This window comes from Pararge aegeria, chromosome 11 (assembly GCF_905163445.1).
Source record: "Pararge aegeria chromosome 11, ilParAegt1.1, whole genome shotgun sequence".
NCBI classification, from domain to species: domain Eukaryota; kingdom Metazoa; phylum Arthropoda; class Insecta; order Lepidoptera; family Nymphalidae; genus Pararge; species Pararge aegeria.
Window position 1 is genome coordinate 4,166,581 of NC_053190.1, and position 24,813 is coordinate 4,191,393.

The following is a 24,813-nucleotide window of genomic DNA, read 5'->3' on the forward strand; positions in this document are numbered from 1 at the left end:
ATCTATCGCCTTATTCTACGTTTCTAGAGAAAACGACACTAACAAGAGAAAAAAGGTATGTATAATAAATGCACTGAAAGTTTTATATTTATAATGCGTTATCATTATCAGACAACCAGATTTCACTCAACCTTTGAAATCATTGTACACTATTGATATTGAATCAATCAAATCACCGGAATGAGCCCGCATTCTTTGACACTTGAGTGTACACTGACAAACCTCAAACGAAAAATAGAAAGATCATACTGAGTTTGTAGAACGATAAAAATAAGTTAGAATGCAACTATTAATGGTTTAGTAATTCAATTAAAATGAAATGATAGGATACGAGCCGGGCGGTCCGCATGTGGATGCGATAAATATCCGCATGACAGTAAAAAGGGTCGTAGGGTGTGTGTTGAACTTTATCCCGGGTCTAGCTAATTTAATGAAGGTCACACATGTCAATAAATGCAATGATGTTATGTAACGTAATATGCAATTCATATAACAAACGGTGATTGTTTTGCTATTTTATTAGTTTTTACCACTGATTTATACAGTTCGATTCATGTACTTTTTTCGTGCTTTAATAGAACGGTAAGTTCTATTTATATGTGAAAACATTATTTTTTATGTATGAAAAAGTGACTTTTGACAGTAGCGATCGCAAGATTCACGCCTGTCGCACGCTTGTCGTCTTATCTATTAATGCTAGTTTTTAATGCCGTATGTTAAATTCCTACCTCGATACATTAAACGTAACAATAAAGGTAAAATAAAAAAAGTTAAAAGGCCTTTTCATTATCCTTGATCAGATATTAAGAGAGATAGTTTCATACAATTTAAAGTGACAAATTATTTTCCATTATGATAAAAGCTGTATTAAATTTTTTGAATTAATGATTATATTTGTAACAAATTAACACAGAAAAAAAAACAAAGATTGTTCAATGTGTCGCCGCTAGAGGGGGTTAACAGTCACTAGAATTATATTTATTGTCTAATCCACTAGGTGACGAGATATTATTAATAAATAAAATAAACGTAAAATAAAATAAACGTGTAATAAAAAAACCACTATGAAGCAAGTTACAGAAAAGATTTAAAATTTACTTTTATAATTTGAAGAAAAGTCAAATAATTTTTAAGAAATGAAAGAAAGTATCACAAAATATTAAACTGTAAATACACCAATTTATTACATGATTTTAAGCATAATAACTATATATTTTTAGTCTATAAAAAAAAAATGATAATAATTGTGTTGTTTGATAATAACAATTACTAATACGCAACCCTGCTATTGTATTGCGAATCTAAAAAAAGTGTCAAGAAAAACCCATCAACCTCCTTTGTTTCAAGCTACCTACCCGACTATAATTTGTCGGAGTTATGGTGTAAAATCGTCAAACACTCAAAGCCCTTTCCCAAAGGAACAGAGCTTTATTTTAGGATAAAAAGTATCCTATATTACTTCTAACACTTCCAAGCATATGTGTACAAAGTTTGATGAAGATCGGTTAAGTAGTTTTTGCGTGAAAGCGTAACAAACAAACTTACATTGGCATTTATAATATTAGTAGGGATAGAGAAGTAGGGATAGGGATATGGATAGTTATAGTGATAGTGCATGTTATATATTTATACATTACGTATATTTATTTAAATTATGTACGTATTATGTTTGTATCTATGCATTTTGGTATATATGTTTATATTACAACACTCTTGGCACTATCCCGCTATCTTGCTGTAATTCCTGTCTACAAAGGATGCCTGTGAGAGATTGCTTGGTGCAATAAGGTCGCCTTTTCATGTCTACATTGTTTACTTTAAGCTCCTTACGTTTTCTTTTCCTGTGTGTTATACAGTGCAATAAAGTGTTTCTGTTTCTTCTTCTGTATTTCAGGTGGTTATACCGTACCCGCTGGCACAGACTGCTTCATTTTTATCTATGATGCATCGTCGCGATGATCTGTACCCAGACCCCGAGCGTTTCGACCCGGACCGGTTTCTCTCAGAAAACAGCGTGGATCGCAGTTCTTATTCCTATATACCATTCAGCGCTGATCAGCGATATTGTATCGGTATGCATTTTATTAGTACATTATGATTCAAGGTTTGACAGCCGGTTGGCGCAGTGGCCAGCGCCCCATGTTGGCTGGGTTGCGGTTGTGTGCGAAAACGTTCCCATGACCCTGTCAGAGCGACGAGTTGGAACACCGTGGGGTTTTAGTCGGTAAGAGTCCGACATACCTCGCCATGGTGTAGTGGTATCCATGAGGATTTCCCCACGATAAAAAAAAGTGGGCAACGCCCCTGCTTTCTGCGTCCAAGGCCGTGGGTTCGATTTCCACAACTGGAAAAATAGTGTCTGTGTCAGTTTTCGAAAAAATACTATTTAAAACTAGATTACCCTCTAATAATTCAAATATGCAATAATATTATGAATAAACCTATACCCTGATCAAAACATTTTATAGTTTCGTTCCCAAAACAAACTTCTCGGCATGTATTTATGTAATTTATAATTTCAGGTCAAAAGTTCGCAATGCTAGAGTTGAAGATAATTATGTCAAGTCTTCTTAGAAAATATAGTCTAGATCCAGTGACCAAACCTTCCGAAGCTATATATAAATTCGATATGGTATTACGTACCCAAAATAAAGTATACGTAAAATTTCGTGAAAGATAATAACTACAATATTTTTCATCCAATTATAATTTTCTAAACATAATAAATTATATCTAGCCTTTTTATTTCCTAACTACTCGTAACTCTTATTGAATGTTATATATATATATAATATATTTCTTGTGTGTATGTCACTGAACTCCTCCTAAACGGCTGTACCGATTTGAATGAATTTTTTGGTATGCGTTTGGGTGGCACCCTGGATGGTTTAGATTCACAAATCAGCCCAACAGATGGCGTTGGGGTCCGCTTGTATATATATATTTCTTGTGTGCGTGTGTATGTCACTGAACTCCTCCTAAACGGCTGGACCGATTTGAATGAATTTTTTGGTATGCGTTTGGGTGGCACCCTGGATGGTTTAGATTCACAAATCAGCCCAACAGATGGCGTTGGGGTCCGCTTGTATATATATATTTCTTGTGTGCGTGTGTATGTCACTGAACTCCTCCTAAACGGCTGGACCGATTTGAATGAATTTTTTGGTATGCGTTTGGGTGGCACCCTGGATGGTTTAGATTCACAAATCAGCCCAACAGATGGCGTTGGGGTCCGCTTGTATATATATATTTCTTGTGTGCGTGTGTATGTCACTGAACTCCTCCTAAACGGCTGGACCGATTTGAATGAATTTTTTGGTATGCGTTTGGGTGGCACCCTGGATGGTTTAGATTCACAAATCAGCCCAACAGATGGCGTTGGGGTCCGCTTGTATATATATATTTCTTGTGTGCGTGTGTATGTCACTGAACTCCTCCTAAACGGCTGGACCGATTTGAATGAATTTTTTGGTATGCGTTTGGGTGGCACCCTGGATGGTTTAGATTCACAAATCAGCCCAACAGATGGCGTTGGGGTCCGCTTGTATATATATATTTCTTGTGTGCGTGTGTATGTCACTGAACTCCTCCTAAACGGCTGGACCGATTTGAATGATTTTTTTGGTATGCGTTTGGGTTGCACCCTGCATGGTTTAGATTCACATATCAGCCCGACAGATGGCGGTGGGGTCCCCTAGTTTCTATATAAGTTTTGAAACGTACTTTTATATAAATAGCAATTTGCAGTGTTTCATTAAATATTTGTGATATGATTTTTATTAAGAGCCTACGAGAGGCCTTCTTCGTATTTTTCCACATCTTTTTCACTTGCTGTGTTTTTCTAAATATATGTAAGTATTGCATTTTCTTATTATTTTTGGAGTCTAATAATAGATTCTCACATGCTCTATTACGAATATTTTTAATGCAAGTAGAATCGTAATTACTGAATATGGCTTACTAAAATACTGAGCGAGCGAACTTATTGTGAAGACTACAAATTTTGAAAACGGCCACTATTGCTTAACTATTTTAGTAGTAAAAGAGCTTTTTGTGACAGCTCGTCCGTCATATATGCAACGTGTAAATAAAAACCGAAATAATTCACAGGTTTTAGAGATACATTATGTCCTGTCTTTGAGACTAAACTATGAAAACGAAAACCTAATAGTTTTTTTTTACTAGATACGCATCGCGAAGCGTAGGTACTATGCAAGTGTCGTTCTTTTATCGCCAAAATGGTTCTCATAATCAAACACTTAGAATGTTTTGAATTAGTTTGTATGGAAAAATAAATATGCTCCATTTGTTCATTTTGATATTATATACATGATTCCTTATGAAATATACTTATGCGCCCTTCAACAGTATTTCGTAATTACGTTACACGTTGTATATAAATAAATATATATGTTTATATGTATATATATATATAAATATAAATATATATGAAATAAACATACATCCGAGTTCAAATAATGTTATTTGAAATCGGAAAACATTCAAAAATAGTCATCATCATTGTGTTTCACTGCCGCGGCAAAAGCGTCTTGTTCTGTTTTTTTGTTGATGCTGATCCAAAACTAACCTATGTTAGAACCTATATAGAAACACGGGAACCACGAGACTACAATTTTTTGTATTTTATAGTTGCTCACTTTGTATAAAAATTCGCCCAACAAGTTACTATTTGCCCGTTAAACAGATTTTTCGCAAAAACAATTTAATACTGCTGGGTTAAGATGACGGTATCTGTTTATCCCAATTGTAATCGGTTAAAATATTTTTTCGCACCAATCTGACATGAAGCCTTAATAGGCAGGTAACTAGAGTCAGATCAGATACCTTTTTTTTATTTGTGACTGCTATTTGTTTTATGGCAAGGTTAACACATTTACAACCTGTCTTAAGCAACAGAGTTCGTAAAGAATGGTTAAAGTGTAATGGAGTTAACCCGTTAAAGTCTACAGGTCCAATTAAGCGTGCACTTAAAATATATTATATCCGCACAGTCTTGAGTAAAATTTTTCGTAAAATTATAAAAATTCAAAATTCAAAAATATTGCAGACCTTATTACATGCACTTATGAAGCGTTCATACAATTAACATGTTACACTAATGTTCTTCTTCTTAGTCGTTTCAGTCTTGACAGACTGGTCGTGGTCGTCATCTGGGTTTTGTGGCTCGCTTGCCAATACTTCGCCACTCTTCTCTAACGGTTGCCTTTCTTGCGCATTCATGTAGAGGAGCCTCGATTGTGGCCTTCACTTGGTCCGTCCATCTCACACTAATGTTAGTGATGGTGATAACTGCATTCGTTAATTTAAAACTAAAGCTAGGAGGGTTTCAAACGCGCCCTGGTCTAAGAAGAGTCCACAACAAACTTAGCCAGGTTTTTTTTTGTTATCACCATCTCACAGTCTAGTTAATAAAACCATCCCGCAAGAGATAAAGCAGAAAATATTCATTAAAATCGGGAGGTCAGTAAATTTGCGGGACGCTCGGCAACCCTAACTCAGGTCATTTCATCTCACAATAGGGCTAAACGTCGCTTTAGGTTTAACTTGCTATAACCCGGGTTCGCAAAACATATCTAATGGTTGCTATTTGGGCGGACTGTATATCAATCTTTGGACAATTTATTTGACGTAACTAGTAACTCATGAGAGGATAAGTTTATTTCAAAAACTATTATAACCCTATTTAGTACTTATGACTCCCAAAAAGGGTGCAGGGATTTGGAAAAAGAACATCCGACTCATATAAGACGTAAATCAGCTCTTCAGTCCAAGGATCCACGATACACTTCAAAGTTAGAGCAATTCATACCCAAACTTTTTTATCATACATGTAATCTTTAATATTATAATAGGATTTTTCTATAATCTTGCGTTTTAAGTAAACTTTGAACTTATTGAGAGACATCTCAAGGATTGTCAATTTGTTATAAAAAGATATACAATTACCCTTAAATGAATTTCTAATTTTATGCAGCCTAGTAAACTGCACTACAAGTTTATTTCATAGTGTAGAAATGTCGCTATCATTGCTTCTTTTTGTACAGCTAATCAATCACCTTAGAAAATGTGACCCGGATATTTTTAATTATGCATGTTTAATTATCTAAGTTAATTTAATTATAGTGTGCCAAAGACTTACGTGTGCTTTATCTATTTAGTTACATAAAAATTAAAAGGCCAAAGTAGGTACCACAAATGAAGAGTTTTTTTTTTTTTTTCATAATTATCCTAACCCCAGGCGGCATTCATGATGTTATAGATTCCATACGCTTGACGTGCCATCTGTAACAAAATAATATATATAGTTTACTCGACTGCACCTCGTAAGTCTAATGGATTTCATATAGAGGTTGGGGAGTTCGATTTTCAAAAAATAGGTCCCAGTTTAGGCCTTATAACTGTTCGTTGTGAAATTTTCAGTATCGGGCCGAGTTAGAAAACCCCGACGTTGACGTATTTCATCCCGATATCTCGGAAAGCGTTAAGCTTTCGGCTATTATCACTTATGCATCGTAATAATCGCTAAAGCCCGCAAACTGGCATCGGAGAGGGGCGGTGGGTCAATTGCTCTAGTTCCTCTCTCCTATGAAATAGGAGGCCTATGTCCAGTAGTAGAACAATTATAGGCTAAGATGGCGATTATCGCGAATGTTGGTTAGGACTTTGGACTCCTTTTCCTATCTTGTATAAGCAAACATATACGCGAGTACAAGAACCTACGCGACGCAAACTCACACACGCACAATCATACACTCAATCTTCGAGACAACAATTTAAGGAGAGCACTGTCGCCTGTAATACAGATTTAACCTAAATCAGGGACAGTAGATTTTAAATTGCACCATTACATACATTTATTACACACACACCAATATACTAAAGTATCTTCTACATGTATCTTCACGACTATTACTGTTTCATTTCCTCGCAATCGAAATTACACTTTAATTAACACAGCATTATGTCATATGGAATTTTACTTTGGGGTAATGCTGCTGATATTAGCACTATTTTCGTGCTGCAGAAGAGGGCTGTTCGTTCTATCTACAAAATGGGTCCGAGAGAGTCATTGAGAGATACATTTAAAGATTTTAAAATAATGACAGTGTATAGTCAGTACATATTTGAAAATTTAATGTACGTTCATAAAAACATTTCTAAATTTAAGAATAAATGTGACTGCAATAATTTAAACATTAGAAGTAAGAATAAACTTACAGTGCAATATACTAGGTTACATAAAATTCATAATTCGTTTAAAGGAAATTGCATACAATTCTACAATAAACTACCAATTGACATCTTGGAGATGTCTCTTAAAAAGTTCAAAGTTTGTATTAAACGTAAGCTTATAGAAAAGTCCTATTATAGTATAAAGGACTACGTAAACGATAAAAAAGCTAATGATTTAAAATGACATTGTGAGATGGTGATAACAAAAAAAAAACCCGTCTAAGTTTGTTGTGGGCTTCTTCTTAGACCGGGACGCGTTTGGAACCCTCGTAGCTTTAGTTTTAAGTTTACGAATGTGGTTATCGCCATCATCTCACTACCGTGTAATTCTTATGTACGCATCAAAAGTGCCACCTGTGGGCCTACTTGAATAAAGATATTTTTGACTTTGACTTTGAAATGAAAATCAAACTGCTTAAGACGGTTATACAATCCTTGTTAAATTAAAACTTATTGAATATAAATCCAAACAGAAATAGCAACTACCTACTCTTGTTTTTGAGATTCGACTCAGGTTATCCACCTCGGATAAAAATACCTTGATATAAATACAATTTAAGTAAAATCTCAATTCAAAGGTTAAAAGGCTAGGTTAAATTATTTTAAAAATATACTGAACTTTTAAGGATATAGCCAGCAAATGCGAGTCGAATACTTGTTTCGTAGGTTCCGTACCTTCAATGGTAACTTATAAATAGGTTTACTTCAATTCGTACGAAATAAACTAACCCAACATTTTAGCCTTTAAATCCATATTAAACCGTATAATTTGTTTATTGATAAAAAACTGTGCTAGTTAGACAGTAGGTTTTATTATCCTGTAATGAATATTTACATATATAAAGGAAAAAATGGGTTTTGAATTTTTTACATAAACATTTATTTTAATTACTTAACAACTCTTCATAATTATAGTTATTATAATGCGATTTTTATTCATATTTTTTTTCTTTGATTTTATCCACGTATAAATATAATACTAGCTGACTCGTGCAACGTCGTCTGCACCAAATCGGTTATTACCGGAAAACACAAATAAAATGACATTTTCTGAAAATGAATCCTAGCTAGATCGATTTATCGCCCCCGAAACCCCCTGTATACTAAATTTCATGAAAATGGTTGGAGCCGATTCCGAGATTCCAATTATATACATACAAGAATTGCTGGTTTAAAGATATAAGATACCTAAGTCTGATGAATTGCCATGCATGCGTTTTACAAAATATCTACAAGGATTACATTTTTTTTTGGTCTTTTACTTCAATACCTACTGGGATGATATAATAACCAAGCATACAACCAAGGTTGTTTTAATAAGTTCTTTAGGTGTTAGGTACCAAAATTTAAAACGCCTGAGAGCTGCTAAAAATATGCAGGCTGTTAATAATTAATGCAGTTTTTCACAGCCAAAAATATGTTCTTTTTTAAATATGTTTCTGACGGAATGGCTTTATATGATTAATAAAATGCTTTATGTAAACAATTACAATATTACCTCTAACGCAAATTAGAAGTACGTTTTTCTTACTTAGCATTATTTTGATAATAAAAACAGTCGCTATGTAGCGATAAGACCGCCAAATTATTCTCTCCTACTCTGTATATGTATATGTGTATATCTCTGTAACTATTTTTTTTCTTAGGTGTACAATAAAAGTTTATTCATGCAAAGTTATATTATACATTGCTGAGTATTTTAGGCGTTTGAATTTTTTTGAAGTTATACTTCTTTTGGCGCGATGGAGAAAAATGATGAGAGTGAATTTTTACTATGCGCGCGCACACCGACACCTGAATTCTACATCGTAAAGTTAGTTCTAGGTGGCATGAAAACTATGTTAAAGTTGTATATTCTAGTATTTTTATACTTAGAACACGTGTTTCGTAACAGTACAAACAGTGTGAATAAATAAATATTATTACGTTAATAAAACCTTTTTTATTTAAATAAAATCTTTTTGATTAATTTTTATATTTATCGTTAATCACTACTGCATTTAAGTTATTTTTTTTTCATACGCCAAAGAAGTATAACTTCTAACGCGTGTACATAAGTACACACACTTTTTTTAATTATTAATTTATACTTATATTTCCTTTAAGTGTGTGTAACAATACATTATAAAAAATATTAAATATAATTAATTATGAATTCGAAGACTCGTATAATATCAAAATTGCAATTGCAAAGTTACCTACATACTAAATTGAACGTAATGTCACTTTCTTAAGGATTCGTTTTTACCATTTTTACTAACGGAACTCTAAAAATAAAAACTATTGGAAGGTTTTTACTTGAAAGTTCATGACGCAATTGCAAGGACTCGAATTGCGTCGATAAAAATAGCTTTACGGATAGACATAAAGTTAAAATGATTATTGCATTCGCAAGCTATTTTTAAATGAATACGGAGGAACGTATTTACTGTGCGAATAGCTTTAATTGATTACATTAATTGTAATCTTACTATAAAATTATCTCAGCGATAATAAAAAAGACAAACCGGAATAAACCGGTCAAGTGCGAAAACCTTGAAACGCATGTAATTAATGATAACTAATAATTAATTACATTAATTTGAAACGCATGTAATTAATGATAACTAATAATTAATTACATCATTAAAATATTTCTTTTTTAAATGTTTTTTCTGTTTGATTTCGGGACAATCTAATTGCTGAACGGATTTTGAAGGGAAAATACAAGGAATTAGAATTTCACAGGGTGTAACATAGGCTATTTTCATTTCGGAAATCTACCCCTTAGCGGGTGACATGGAGGTTGAAAGAAACTGTATGGGAGGGTCATTAAAATTTAGAAGGTTCTTGTAGCTTTCTAGAAAGAACGGGAGAAATTATTTCTTAGCAGATGCGTGCTAAGAAATGTTCTTGTTGGCCTTCTCTTTAAGTGCTGAAATGGTGGTTTTCAAATGACATGGACTGGAAATCCTGGGTGTAACATAGGCTACTTTCATTTCGGAAATCTACTACTTAACGGGTGACATGGAGGTTGAAAGAATGGGAGCGTCATTTAAATGTAGAAGGTACTCGTAGCTTTCTAGAAGGAACGGGAGAGATTATTTCTTAGCAGATGCGTGCTAAGAAAAGTTCTTGTAGGCTTTCTCTTTAACGGCTGAAACGGTGGTTTAAAACCGACATGGAGTGGAAATCCTATGTAGTTTTAAAGCGTTAAAATCTGAATAATTACAAATAAAATACCTTTAATACTTTTTTTTAACAACTCTCAAAGGTATTGATTGTTTCGGAGACAGAAATTTTTATGGACGAATTTTACGTACAACAATAGTTGTAGTCCAACCATCCGCACTGGGCCAGCGTGGTGGACTATGGCCTTAACCCCTTCTCTTCGTTGGAAGTCCGTGCCCTATAGTGTGCCGTTAATGGGTTGATATGATGATGATGACGATGATTATAGTTGTATAAGTAGCGGACAATCGATAGCTCGGTATCGCCAATTCGTCTCTGAGAAAAAGGATGGCGATGCACGAACGGATGGAAGGTTAGATGGACCGGATGTACAGACACACAATAGTGTCATCTTAAAATGGTTCCGTTTTGTATTTGGAAGTTCCGAAGAAATAAAAAAAAACCTTTGAAGGTAACTATAAGTTCAAAGACACAAAGGCACGGACTTTAGCATCGCATATATAAATAACTTTTAACGGAAAATCAAAAAATTAAATGATTATTATTATTGTGTTCTCAGGTTATTTTTAAACTATCTTTCTGTAAAAATAAACTGAGAATTCAAGGATTCCAAGAAGGTAAAATTTATTTCGTCAAAAAGCGGTTGGGCCTTGCGGCCTAGATATTAACAATTCGGTCTCCCTTTCGGTAAGACCGAGTTCGAGCCAATGTACCTACGCACCCTTTATTTTTCGGAGTTTGGCACGTTTTAATTTATGCAATTAAATATCACTTTCCTCCGTTCTATGGCCGCGAAAGAAAACAACGTGAGGAAACCTGCATGTCTGACAGTACCCCATAATATTCTCATAGGCGTATTGTGTTCTTACCAAACTACATCAACATCATATCAACCCATTACCCACTACAAAGTCTCCTCCCACAATGAGAAAGGGTTAAGGCCGTAGTCCACCACGCTGACCCAGTGCGGATTGGTGGTCTCCACATACCTTTAAGAACATTATGTAGATCTCTCAGGCATGCAGGTTTCCTCACGATGTTTTCCTTCACCGTTGAAGCAAGTGATATTTTAATTACTTAAAACGCACACAACGCATATGTGATGTGCGTTTTAAACTTTACTTGGGGTGGCTTAAAAGCTTCTTAAAAGGAGACCCGTGCCCTTTAGTGGGCCGGTAATGGGTTGAGAATTGTTGAAGTTTCTGTACAAAAGAATGCACAAACAAGGCTTAAAAATTTCCAAGCTAAGTTTTAACTCCTATACTGACAGACAGTGGCGTGCACAGGGTATTTGACCAGGGTATGCATAAAGTAGGAAGATGGTATAAAAAGGAAATGTCCATCGCCTTTATGAGTTATACAAAAAATTTAAGGTAGGCAGTGCTTTTGTGCTTGTATGCCACGCCGCTGCTGATAGACCCGCGACATTTGTTTTGTTAATACCTTCAAGAATATTGGACTTTAATACAGACTTTCCACATCTTTAGGGGTAGTTTTACAAATTAAAAAGTAGTTTTTATTATTTTCTGTGTGCGTCCTCTACGTAATACTGAAAGTAACTTCATAATCGTTCAAGCCGGAATACACAGGCAGACAAAGAAAAATTAAATAAAATGTTTTTTATTGCATAAGAATTATTATGTCCCCAATATGATTTTTTTTAATTCCATTACAAGTTAGCCCTTGACTGCAATCTTACCTGGTGGTAAGTGATGACGCAGTCTAAGATGGTAGAGGGCTAACCTGTTAGGGTGTATGGTATTCACACCCCAAATAGGTTTCTACACAACATCGCACCGGAACACTAAATCGCTTAGCGGCACGTCTTTATCTGTAGGGTGGTAACTAGCCACGGTTAAAGCCTCCCACCAGACAAACTAAGACACGGAATTGCGCAAAGTAACGTCTGCTTTTATCAATAATTATGTACCTAGTTTAACATGCATTTAGTGGTAACCTGCAACACATAGTCATAAATAAAAAAATAAAATACTTAAATTTTTATTTATTTATTTAAGACGCAAAATACATATGTCCGCATCCTGCAGCAACTTTCCTATAGTTGAAATGTCGTTAATTTCCGTGTTATATTTATAGTCTTTAATTTAAATAAGTCTTTAAATAGTAACAGGAACATTTTGAGTCGGTGATTAACAAGGTGAAAATACACTAATAAATAATAATTGTATTTTGTATAATCCAAAAAACTGGGTCATTTTATAATTATTTTGAAGTCAAGAAAACTTTATTAAAAGTTTTTTTAGTACTGGAAATAATCGATATAAATAGGAATGTGTTTTATTTTTATTTATGCGAATCAAAAAACATGACTTCAGATCGAAAATTATAAAATAAATAAGTTTCACAGTTCCGCTGTGGCTACCTACTTTCTACTACCTTTTTTCGTTCAATAGGCTAAGAGGATATAAACATTACTTTGTTCAGGCGAGAGTGTTATTAATTCTTAATTGAATTTATTATGTATTATTTTTAAAGTTCTATATGTTCCTTAGGAAACTGGCTCGGTTATCTAGTTGTTTAACCTCCCATATTTTATAAGCAATTATTGCTTGCATTTTATAAGCCATCACCACTACGCCGAAGAGATTGACATCAGTTGTATTCTGTAATCCTAGATCCTTTCTGGACATTTTATAGACACATCACGTCTGTCACGAGGAACTGCATAACCAGCTATTAGTCGTTGTAACCTAGATTTTTAGGTCCTAGTGGCCAGGTTAGTCTATGGTGATAGCTGGCTGGCGGATGTGTAAAGAAGAAGACGCAAGTGCTCCCATGGCCCAGCCACCAGGCAACTGGTTGAAACATCGTGGGGTTTTAGATGGAACGAGTCCGACATAAACACTGTGCCTCCCCGTGACGCGGTGACATCTATGAGGATCTCTCCACGAAAAAAGGGGTCATCCCCCCGATGACAGTGTCGTAATTGCGCTAGGTATTTCTGGCGGGTCTTGACAGTTCCGCCATGGCGATAGTACCTCCTCGGATGAGTTCTGTCACAGAAAGCTGTACTACTAAACCAAAAGTGGCTATGAATATCACAAAAAAAGGTAAATACCTCAGCGAATGTATCCAAGCATATAGGCATAAAAACTGTCCTGATGACGACCGATTTCGTTGTCCTGGTTAGCATCAGTAAGATGCACTTTCTGGTTCTTATGTTAGGCTGCAACTCCCAGCCACAGGAGTATATCGCTTGACGTAATTGTTCACTCTGAAATAATAGAAAGGAAGAAAGAAAAATCGTCTTTGTTGTCACACATTTGTGTAAAATGTTACATTTGTGTCATAAATTTGTTAAAGAATAAAAAAAAAAGTGTGACGAAGGAGCTGGCTCAGTATTGCTGCATACTGAAAAACACAGCACTGGTTTTCAGCCAGCCCCCTTATCTTCGTCGTCACTGAGTCCTCGCGACTAAACAATAACAAAATAATCATAAAAAAGGACAATAACATAGAATATAATATATAAACAAACGAAAGATATTTTTTACATTAACACAAGCTTATTAACCCCTGAAGGACAATCAAACGACAAATATAATACCATTTATATCGACGTCAAAGATTTTTAGAAGTGATCAATCGTACAGGAAATAGGTTATTGACCATTGTATTCACGTAAACGATTTTTTGCAATGGGGAATTGCACAGAAATTTTTGTAAAACTGACTTTGTAAAGACGTGGATAATTATATTAAGTTAAGCATCCTGTTATTAAACAAATTAAAAAATTAAAGTAATTAGTAGTAGTAGCAGTTTGTATAAAAAAAAAGTTCTTACCTTATCCATTAAAAGATTACTGAAGTAGCAAGGGCTGTAAAAGTGTAAAATAGCGCCGAAGAAGAACGAGACAAACTCCACTGATATTCCATTATGCTTCGCACCCTACGGTTTAAATATCATCTTCTATTAAAGCCAGAAACTATTTTGGGATTGACGTTGGTTTAGTCATGATAATCTCGCCAAATTGGAGAGAATCTCGTGATTTCAAATTGGTTAAAAGTGATATCTTGGTTAAAAATGGGGTTTTCAACTCCTCAATCCCAAACTCAAGGCCGTTGCCGGCAAAACGTATAATCACCACCGTCATCAAATGAAGCGACGCACGTTAACTGCTGGATACAGGTCTTTATTGGAGTTTTAAATTTAACGGTACGCCACGCCGCCTGCGTCCATGGCTCCCAGCAACTCATTTCATAGTCCAGCTAGATGGCGGGTCTACCAACACTGAGGTATCCGTAAATCAAACAATAACGATAATTCTTAAGTAATCGTCGCTGATCAAATCAGAAATGAGAACATGATGAATTTTTGATGTCCTCATTTCGAAGAACCAGATTTACTTATGTAACGAGTTGAAAAGATGAAGTGGGGCAGGCCACATGGCGCATAGTCTCTGGGTGTTCGAATGGCGACTCCGCACTGCTAACTGCAGTAGTGTACATAAAGATAATATATTTAACGACATCTTTTGTCATTTATTAACTGCCTTAAACAGTCCCGTGCTGGACAATCAATCCATAGAGCGTTGTCACAAATAATATTGTCAGCTGTTGTCTCTGGTCAAGAGCTCGAACCTCCATCGTACCTCTTCCGCTTCATCAATTTACTAACCTCTAAATCTTGTCTTACCTTCTATTTTTGTTTCATTCTAATACAAGTTAGACCATGGCTGCAATATCACCTAGTTAACAGCGATTCAGTCTAAGATAGTCGAGGGAGCAATATGTTAGAGGTGTGGCAGTTACATAAAATTCATATTCCTTATGTGATGTTAGCTAGCCACGTTCGAAGCCTCCCATTAGATCAGACCGGAAAAAGTTTGTAAATTACATATTCTCAATATGCAGCGGCTGAGGATCGAACCTGGCACTTCCCACTTAACAAAGCGCATGGGGAGGTTAAGTAGTGTTGCAATTAAGCCTCGATCCTTGCATGTAGAACTCTATCAACTATTTTTGTTTAAGTTTAATTTTTCAACTTGTACTTAATATATACTCCTAATTAAACATTTGTCTTGAGAACTCTAAAGCATGCAGGTTTCCTCACGATGTTTTCCTTTACCGTCAAAACAAGTGATATTTAATTTTAAAAACGCACATAACTTAGAAAAGTTAGATTTGCGAGCCGAGATCTCAACCCCGCAAAAGTCTAGTCAAAGATCTACCTACTAGGCTGTCAGATTCAACAGTTAGACATTCAGCCTCCCGGACTTTTTTGTAGGTAATAATGACTTTAAACATGTACCCACTATGCTGCTCCAATGTGAGTTGGTGAGCTGTTTACAATTATTAACAATTATTAGTAATGATAACCAACGACATCTTAACGCGTTTTCTGAGACACGGTGATGGCCGACTCAAATTTCCAAATTATAATACCGGTAATTTCTTAACTGAAAACCCTAGGAAACAACTTTGGTCCAAATTTGCTAACCAATAAACCAACAAAGTTTATTCCGATTGGGATTTGATTAAATCTGCCACACTCATACAATGTGATACCATCTTAGACTCCTTTGTCACTTACCACAAGGTGAAATCGCAATCAAGTCAGTCAACTTGTAAGCAAATAAAGGACAACGTCATTAATTATATCAAATAAATAATTATCATAATCGTAATAATATAAAGAGTGAAATGTGGATGCAGTTTGGGATAATAAAATTGTTATCAAATAGCAATCACCATATCAAAATCACTCAAATTTACCTCAACAATTTGAAAGGCACTGAACGATATGAGGAAAGTTGTTGTTTTCATCATAAACTCATACAGGACCACGAAATTCTTTTGCACGGTATCTATAATTCTGCAAATAATAAAAACATTAAAGACAACATAAATAATAGTATAGAAGACATGCTAAAAAAGGACCGATGTTGCTGTTAAAATTTTCCATTTAATAATGCAGTTCCGATTTTGGATGTAAGATAAAAGGTTAGGTTAGCTGAAGGAAAATTTTACAGCATAAAAAAAAAACCAAAGTCTATCACGTTGTACATAGCACTTTTTTTTTCTATAACATCGATATCATTGTGAAATCTTCTGAGTACAAACCTGTAAATTTCCACTAATTTAATATTGATATCCTTTAAGTTTTCATTTATTTCTTCCATATTTTTACCATTAACAAAGACTTTTAATAATCTATTGCTAATCAATTCTAATTGGCCGCAAGTGTGGGCTACGATAACGGGTACAAGAGGATCAAACGCTATGTACGCCGTAGCAGCATATACCGCAAAACAGAAGCAAGAGAAGAAAAGAATACCAAAAATTACGGGAATATTTTTATAATCGTTTATGAATGGATAACTCAAGTCCATTAAGGGGACTAGTTTGAACTCTCCTTTAACAAGATAGTAACCCATCAAAACAATTGATTTCACTGGAAACATCATACTAGTAATGAAGGCAACGATCACCCAGAATTTGCAAATACTGGTGCCAAGTTGAGCATGCTTCAAAACTGTGTCCTTTTCCTCAGCAGTAAAACCTATGGCTGCCTCATAATCCCTTTCGATAATTTTAATAATTTCTCGAATAGATTTACGATGGAATAGCAAAAGAGAATGTTTAAAGGCTACAGTAAAGCCGACTATTGACATAGTGCCATTCCTGATGGCATCAGCGTAGTTTTTATTTTTGAAATCTTGATAAATTACCGTGTAAACCGATATATAAAAGCAAAACAGGGAATAAATGGGCCAAAAAATATTTTTGATCCACCAAATTTTGTTACACGTTTCTATCATTGGACATGAACCGTTAAAGCGACTGAATACTCTCGAGCTTTTTGTAACCTCTTCAAATTTTAACGGCCATTGTGGGGCCATCTTTGAAACGTGTATGCCGTGTATAGTTCGGATATATTGATTTGTAAACTGATGATAATTTATGGGAGTCGTAGGGTGCAATTGACAATGGAATCACAACATCGGCCTAGTAATTATTGAAAGTTGTAATAAAAGACTCTATCACATAAACATTTATTGATTTGTAGTTTGCACAAATTTTCATAACCTGACTTTTGATTAAACTGGATTGCTCGATTATTTCAATTAGAGGATACTAAGAATCTTATGAGCGTATTCTTCGTTGTTTTGTTTCGTTAAGGCGATGAGTTTAGCTGCGACAAATTTGACGGAGAGTGCGACAGGGTCAATTGCAGGTCAGACCGATTATACCTTTGACAATATCGACTTTTCGTATTCCCCTATTTGCTCATCCAAAACTGAGATGAAGGTGTGCATGGGTGGTCATTCTCTATCAGCTGTCCGTACATAGTTATTATCGAAAATAAGACTCGAGATACACTTGATAGGTTTAATTACAATAAGTCGCTGTGTAATCACACTTAGGTTCAAATACGTGGCTCGGATGCGAGTAGATTACATTTGGATCGCAGCGGAGTCGGAAGTGAGTTAGCAACATCGTTCTTTCGCCATCTAATCCCAGTCCAAACATGCTCCCTTGAAGTCTACAGCCAGTATTATTGCTTCCACCGTATGTTGCCAAACTCCGATACTGAATACGCCTAAGCCTAAAGTTACGTTCAGTTTCTTGCTCGGCGACGTACTCGTATATATATACGACGTCAAGTCATCGGAACATGATTGAAAAAGAAATGTCCACACTAAGCTTTGACTTTACGTTAAAAAATGATTGCTCTAGAGTCATTATCCCGGGAGTAAATACATGGAGATATACGAAATGTGGTGAATCCTGCCTATACTGTCCTCTTAACTATTTGAAACCAGTGGCGTGCACAAGGTTTTAGACAAGGGTAGGCATAATTCAAAACCTTGACAGAAAATGGAAGAATCCTTCTACTTCACGAGTGATATAATTTTATGGGTAGGCAGTGGTTTAGTATGAAGTGCACGGCAATGTTTGAACCGCAATCTAAAGTTTTATTTTCAGGTTCTGGAATGTTTTGGCATGTTTTATCAGTCCAGTGTTACTTGTTAGAGAATAACAAGATACCTTAAATTTAATCCCGCGGTTTAAGCCACCCGGGTTGACCCTTTCTAGATCTGACTGCATACTTTTTTAATGACCAATTTTAATCACTAAGTAAGTATTCTTAACATAAATATTTGGCTATAGTGGGCTTGTTATCTGTTTAAGTTTATTTAGGTACCTAATTATAGCAAAAAAACAATGGTTTATGAAATACCTATACCTACATATAATTGGATGCGCTTTACTGTTATCCAGTATTTTATAAAAGAATTGACAGTTACATGGAAAACATATTATTTTGTAATAAAGCACTTCAGATATTTTTTTCTTTGACAGTTTATAACTGCTTATAAAATTCAGTGAGAGACAGCCAATCACTTTGCAGACAATATTGAGGAGTATTATTTTTTAATATTACGATATCATTACTCACAGACGGCCGACTGGCGCACTGGCGACTGGCGCAGTGGGCAGCGACCCTGCTTACTGAGACCGAGGCCGTGGGTTCGATTCCCACATCTGGAAAATGTTTTTGTGATGAACATGAATGCTTTTTAAAGTGTTTTTCTGTATATTAAAAGTATTTATGTATATTATTCATTTTAACACATGCTGCGCTTACTTTAAAGCTAGATGAGGATTTGTGCCGTAGTATATTTATTTTTTTACTTATTTTTTTATTTTGATATTGGTTTTTTATATGTATGTATGTCCTAGTGCATCCAGACCGTTTTTATGGCGCGACGCAAAATCGACGCAAATCGTGTTAAGAGTTTGACAAGTCTGTTGTTGTGTTTGTGAATGTGGCATCGTTTTTCCCGAACGGATTAATCGATTTGGATTTTGTTTTTTTTATTTTGTTTTAAAGGTGAATTCGTCGGGAGTGTTAGCTATATTCGATAAAAATCGACCCAAAATGGCCGCGACCACCAAATTACGGATTACATATATTTTCGCAACTCTCTCAATATGGGTTTCAAATGAAAGGATTTGACTAGTGAAATAATATACACTATGACAGTTTCAAATCCAAGATTGCCGCCACCACGAAATGATTAATCGCATTTTTATTCCATAACTCCCGCAATATGGATATCAAATGAAAGGGCTTGACTAGTAGAACAATGAACATAAAAATCATTTGATCTTAAATACATCTTAGGGTTGGTAAAAAAGATCTCATATGGATTTATTAAGTTTTCCATCCAAAAAAATCCAAATTAGTTTTTATCGTCTTTTAATAAATGCCTATCTATCTAAAAAACGATAACAGTCTCCCAGTTTCGGAAATGCTAATTATATATTGGTCTAATTAACAAATCGGACTATTAAACGGTGATCATTCCCAAATTACATTGATAAAAGAAGTTTATCAATTCGTATACAGTGATAAATTGGTAACTGTTTGTTTAACTTGAAATTGTTATTAATGTGATCCGTTAGTTTTATCACGCGCTGTAAGGTAAGGGGAGTTGAAATGGTGGTAGCCCACACAAGACGCAACAATTGGTGGACAGAAGACATCGAGTAAGTTTTTGACGACCTCCCTGACACAGTGCTGGTCAGTATCGGAGGGTCAGTTTGGAAATTTATAATTTCTGAATTCATTTCCTGAGGTCTGGTCTGGTCGGAGGAGGTCGATTTAATATAACTGGCATGCTCTTAACAGACTAGCCCGCTACCATTTTAGGCTGCATCACCACTTACCACCAGGTGAGATCAGAAAAGTTGAAATGTAAAAGGGGAGGGGGAACATTTCGCCTCGAAAAACACTGCACAAGTATGTGTAAGATACGCATTTGTCCAGCTGTTAACGTCCATAATCTCACACGACACTGATAATGATACTTACGAGAATTAATCAGCTTTTCAGAAACTGTGAGAAAGCTATGCATTATTTTAGGGTTTCGTACCGGAATGGTAAAAGTGAACTCTTGTGGTAGCGGCTTTATTCGTCTGCTACTACTTCACAGGTCTTTCCGAGGAGTCGTAGACTGCTTATCTGACCTAATGACTGTCAATGCGGGTGTTTCTCATGTATCCGTTCTCTCTGCTGCATATCAACGATATTTTGAATCTCGATATCTTTGGGTACGCTAATGACAGCACTTACGGAGAGGTATATGTCCAGTTCAAAGGGAAGTGGCACTGAGATTCATCAACAAAGGGAGACAGTGGTAAAGCGTATAAACTTGACCCTAAATGAGGTATCTGTCTAGGGTGACGCCAACTTGGTTAAGTTTAACGCTACAAACACCCAAGTGTGTTTATTCAGTGCAAAAAAGAGCCCTATTACCTTCGCTCCCTGTTTCAAGGATGACTTCAAGACCATTTTAGCTCTTAAGGGATTTCCCGTCCCGGGACTTATCTAAATTTCAGGGCAAATAAAACTTTCATCGCGGGCGAATTTGCGGGTAACTGCTGTTTAATTGTATGAGATCGCAACAATAGTAAAAGCATCGAGTATAAGGCCAAAAGTGCAGCTAAAAAACTTGGTATTTTTAACGAGGAGGATAAAGATGATAACAAATCCTTTAATCTGGATTACGGAACCCTCGGCCGTGTATCCGTTCGTCTGGCTCACACTTGTCCGCTATTTTTGTGTACAGTTGATAAGAATTATGTAATTATGTACTTAAATATTTGTATATTATCTGTGTATAAAGGTAATTAAATTTAAATTAGTCCCGCAGAAGCTTGCATTCCAAGGTCTTGTAAGTACAAATAAATATTTTGAACATAAAATTATTTTGAGTATTATATTGACTATAATTGATAATGTAGTGGCATCCCAAGTAGCATGATACTATACACGAAGAGAAACTAAGTGCTGTGTTATTGAGTTTATCTTCCTTATTATCGGGTCTTCTCCCAGTTCCAACAATGAGAAGGGTTCAGTCTGTAAGTAGTCCACAACGCTGGTCAAGTGCGGCTTGGTGTTTTCACACACCTTTCAGTAAGTTATAGTGAACTCTAAGGCATGCCGGTTTAGATCGATGTGTTCCTTCACCGTTACAGCCATATATTTTAATTGTTTAAATGAAATACGCTTTAACATATCAAAGCTATTTGATGCATTAAAATATCATGAGGAAACCTGTACCTGAGAATTCTCCATTGTGTTATCTAAGGCGTGTGAAGTCTACAAATCAGCAAATAGCCAGCAGGGTAGACTACGACCTAAACCCTTCTAATACTGAGAAACCCTTCTCATACTGAGAAAAACCCTTGCCCTAAAGGGCCGATTATGGGTTGATAGTGACGATGACAAATAGTTCGTAAGCTCATTACTATAACATTAATATTTAACCGTTAATTACTATAATAAAATATAACCTTTTAAGGGTGTTAAAATAGGTTCGGATTATATATATAATTTTGCCGGGATGAGACGGATTTAGGAACTTCGTAGCATGAAGCATAGTAGGTACTTATGCTACTGCATAGTAAAAATGTTATCTTAAAACGGCTTATCTGCAAAACCGGTTTTGATTACTTGCAGCCTGGAAATAGAATTTACATAATTTTAAAATAAAATAAACAAATGCGGACATATTCGCGGACAGCACCTAGTTTATTATATCCTGTATGAATCAGTATGTATTTCAAGAAGCCTACCTTACAGAGGCCGTTAAAGCAAGTGATATTTAATTTCATACAACGCACATAACTCTGAAAGTTAGGGATGCGTGCGCGGGGATCAGAGTTCGAACCCGTTCCTTCCAAAAGTAACCACTATACTATCACCGCCTTTTAATTTCAGAGTACCTTTCTATAGTTTTTATCGTCATCATTATATGAATCCATTACTGAACAGAGCACGAGAAATGTGAAAGCTCTAGGCCGTAGTCCAGAGTACACTGGCCAAGTGCGGATTGGTAGACTTTACACGCCTATAAGAACATTATGAAAAACTATTAGACATTGAGGTTAACGTTGTTTTCCTACACCGTTGAAGGCAATAATATTTTAATTTCTAAATTCAAAACGCACATAGCTCCGAAATGTTATAGGTTCATGCCGGGGAAAGAACTCGTCACCCCAAAAGGGAGGCTGAAGCTCGAACCACTAAGTTATCAACGCTTAAATTAGATATTGCTCTGTATAATATTGTATGTATACTATAATGTTACGGAGTATAGGAGTGCGCTTCCGCGTTAGCAATTGCGTAAATGTGTTCATATCCGCCATGTTGAATTTTTCATGACGTCACCATAGTAGTGGCGTTCTCAGGATTTTCAAACCATGGCTAGAATGAAGAAGAAGAAGAAAAAAAAGTCTTTATTGCACATACAAAAATAAAGCCAGGTTAACAAAAAAAAACGATAATATACATATGCACAAAGGCCGTATCGCTTGAAGCGATTTCCTCCAGACAACCTTTGGTTGAAGAAACATATTAGAGAAACGGGATAGTGCCAATACCCAAGTTGTGCTAATTAAAAACATTACATATACAATACATACTAATACTACATATATATAAAACATATATATCTATATATATATAATGAAAATGGCTTCTAAAAATTCTAAATATGGTAGGAATCTTTTATTATTCACATAAAGAACATCTCAAAATGGATTTCAATAAAGTCTACTTCCGACAGGAATTGCGGGGGTGGGTGTTAAAATCTAAAATTTTTATTTTTAACCTGTAACTTCTACAGACTCCAAATTTGGTGGGGATCTTCGTGTATGTAGGGATATTCGTGTATTTCCTTACAACAATCGTCTTTTTGGCAGCGGAGAAAAAGTCATTGAGAGGTTTCAAAAACTTAACTTTACATGTAGCTATCCAATCAACGGACTAAGAATTTTACATTCATTTTACTTTTGCAGACTACATAACCGACGAATTCTTTTATTGCGGGATCGCGGAAATGTAACAGATTAAAATGAATGCATTTTCCAAGCACATGAGATGTGGAAAAGAAATTTAGTTACTTATTCCAATAGAATTCATAAAAAACATGCACAATTAATTTTCTATAAAAAATTGATGTCACGGAGAAAATTTTAGTTAACAGAAAATTCGTCGCACTTGAACCTAGACAGATTTCAACTTCACATATGAGACTTGCAATGACTTTAACTTAAAGTTTCAATGCTCATTTCAAATTTTTTTCTTCATGTCAATTATTATTAATTTTTGGAAGAAAGGCACGGAAATGTTATAATTGCACATTGAAAGTTACAATGAATATTAGTGAGAAAAATCACCTGGATGAAAGATACAGGCTAAATCGATGGAATTTGGAATTTGAGTAAGTCTAAACAATATCGATGCTTACAGTTCTATCCGCGGGGCCTATTTATGTTCATACAAAAATAAAAAAAAAGGAGAATAATAAAAATATGAAAAAATAAAATAAAAATGAAACATAAAATGTAATTTATTTCCTTTTTCAATTCGCCCAGCGAAGCGGGCGGGAAACGGTTAGTTTATATATATCTATATATATAAAAGAGGATGTTTGTATATATGTCATCGATAAACTCAGAAACTATTTGACCGATCATTATGAAAATTGGTATGCTTATGTATTTTTTCACGGAGAAGGTTTATATGCTATGCCCATTTATGTAACTCCCCACCAGGCGGCGCTGTCAAGTATTGACTTCCGCCCCGTTCAACCGATTGTCATAAAAATTGGTATGACCATGTATTTTTCCACGGAGAAAACGAACATGCTATGTCCATTGATGTAACTCCCCACCAGGCGGCGCTGTCAAGTATCGACTTCCGCCCCGTTCAACCGATTGTCATAAAAATTGGTATGACCATGTATTTTTCCTCGGAGAAAACGAACATGCTATGTCCATTGATGTAACTCCCCACCAGGCGGCGCTATCAAGTATCGACTTCCGCCCCGTTCAACCGATTGTCATAAAAATTGGTATGACCATGTATTTTTCCTCGGAGAAAACGAACATGCTATGTCCATTGATGTAACTCCCCACCAGGCGGCGCTGTCAAGTATCGACTTCCGCCCCGTTCAACCGATTGTCATAAAAATTGGTATGACCATGTATTTTTCCACGGAGAATGTAAATATGATATATATAGATTCTTGGAAGTGTTAGAAGTAATATAGGATACTTTTTATCCCGTCATTAAGCTCGGTTCCTTTGGGAGAGGGGATGAGTGTTTGACGATTTAACATCATAACTCCGACAAATTAGAACCGATTTAAATAATTATTTTTGTACTATACAGGTATATGTGTTTAATTGTGTGCCCAAACTGTGGTTGGAGATAGACGACAGAACTCCTCAGCGGACAGCAGCAATTTAATGCCACATCAAAAAACAAACGCAGACGAAGTCGCGGGCAACAGCTAGTATGTATATAAATATCCATATATTATATATTATGAATGATGATAATAGCAAA

At 35.4% G+C, this 24,813-nt stretch overlaps 1 protein-coding gene across 1 annotated transcript; it reads right to left on the bottom strand.

Moving 5' to 3' along the window:
* Positions 1 to 6,249: 6,249 nt before the first annotated feature.
* LOC120627378 (odorant receptor 2a-like) lies at positions 6,250 to 17,287 on the bottom strand. The gene is made up of 5 exons (XM_039895371.1): positions 16,509 to 17,287; positions 16,161 to 16,260; positions 14,230 to 14,334; positions 13,505 to 13,660; positions 6,250 to 6,303 (listed from the first exon to the last, which is right to left on the bottom strand). Exons 1-5 carry the CDS (start codon positions 17,285 to 17,287, stop codon positions 6,250 to 6,252), a joined length of 1,194 nt encoding a protein of 397 aa, XP_039751305.1.
* Between the last annotated feature and the right edge of the window lie 7,526 nt (positions 17,288 to 24,813).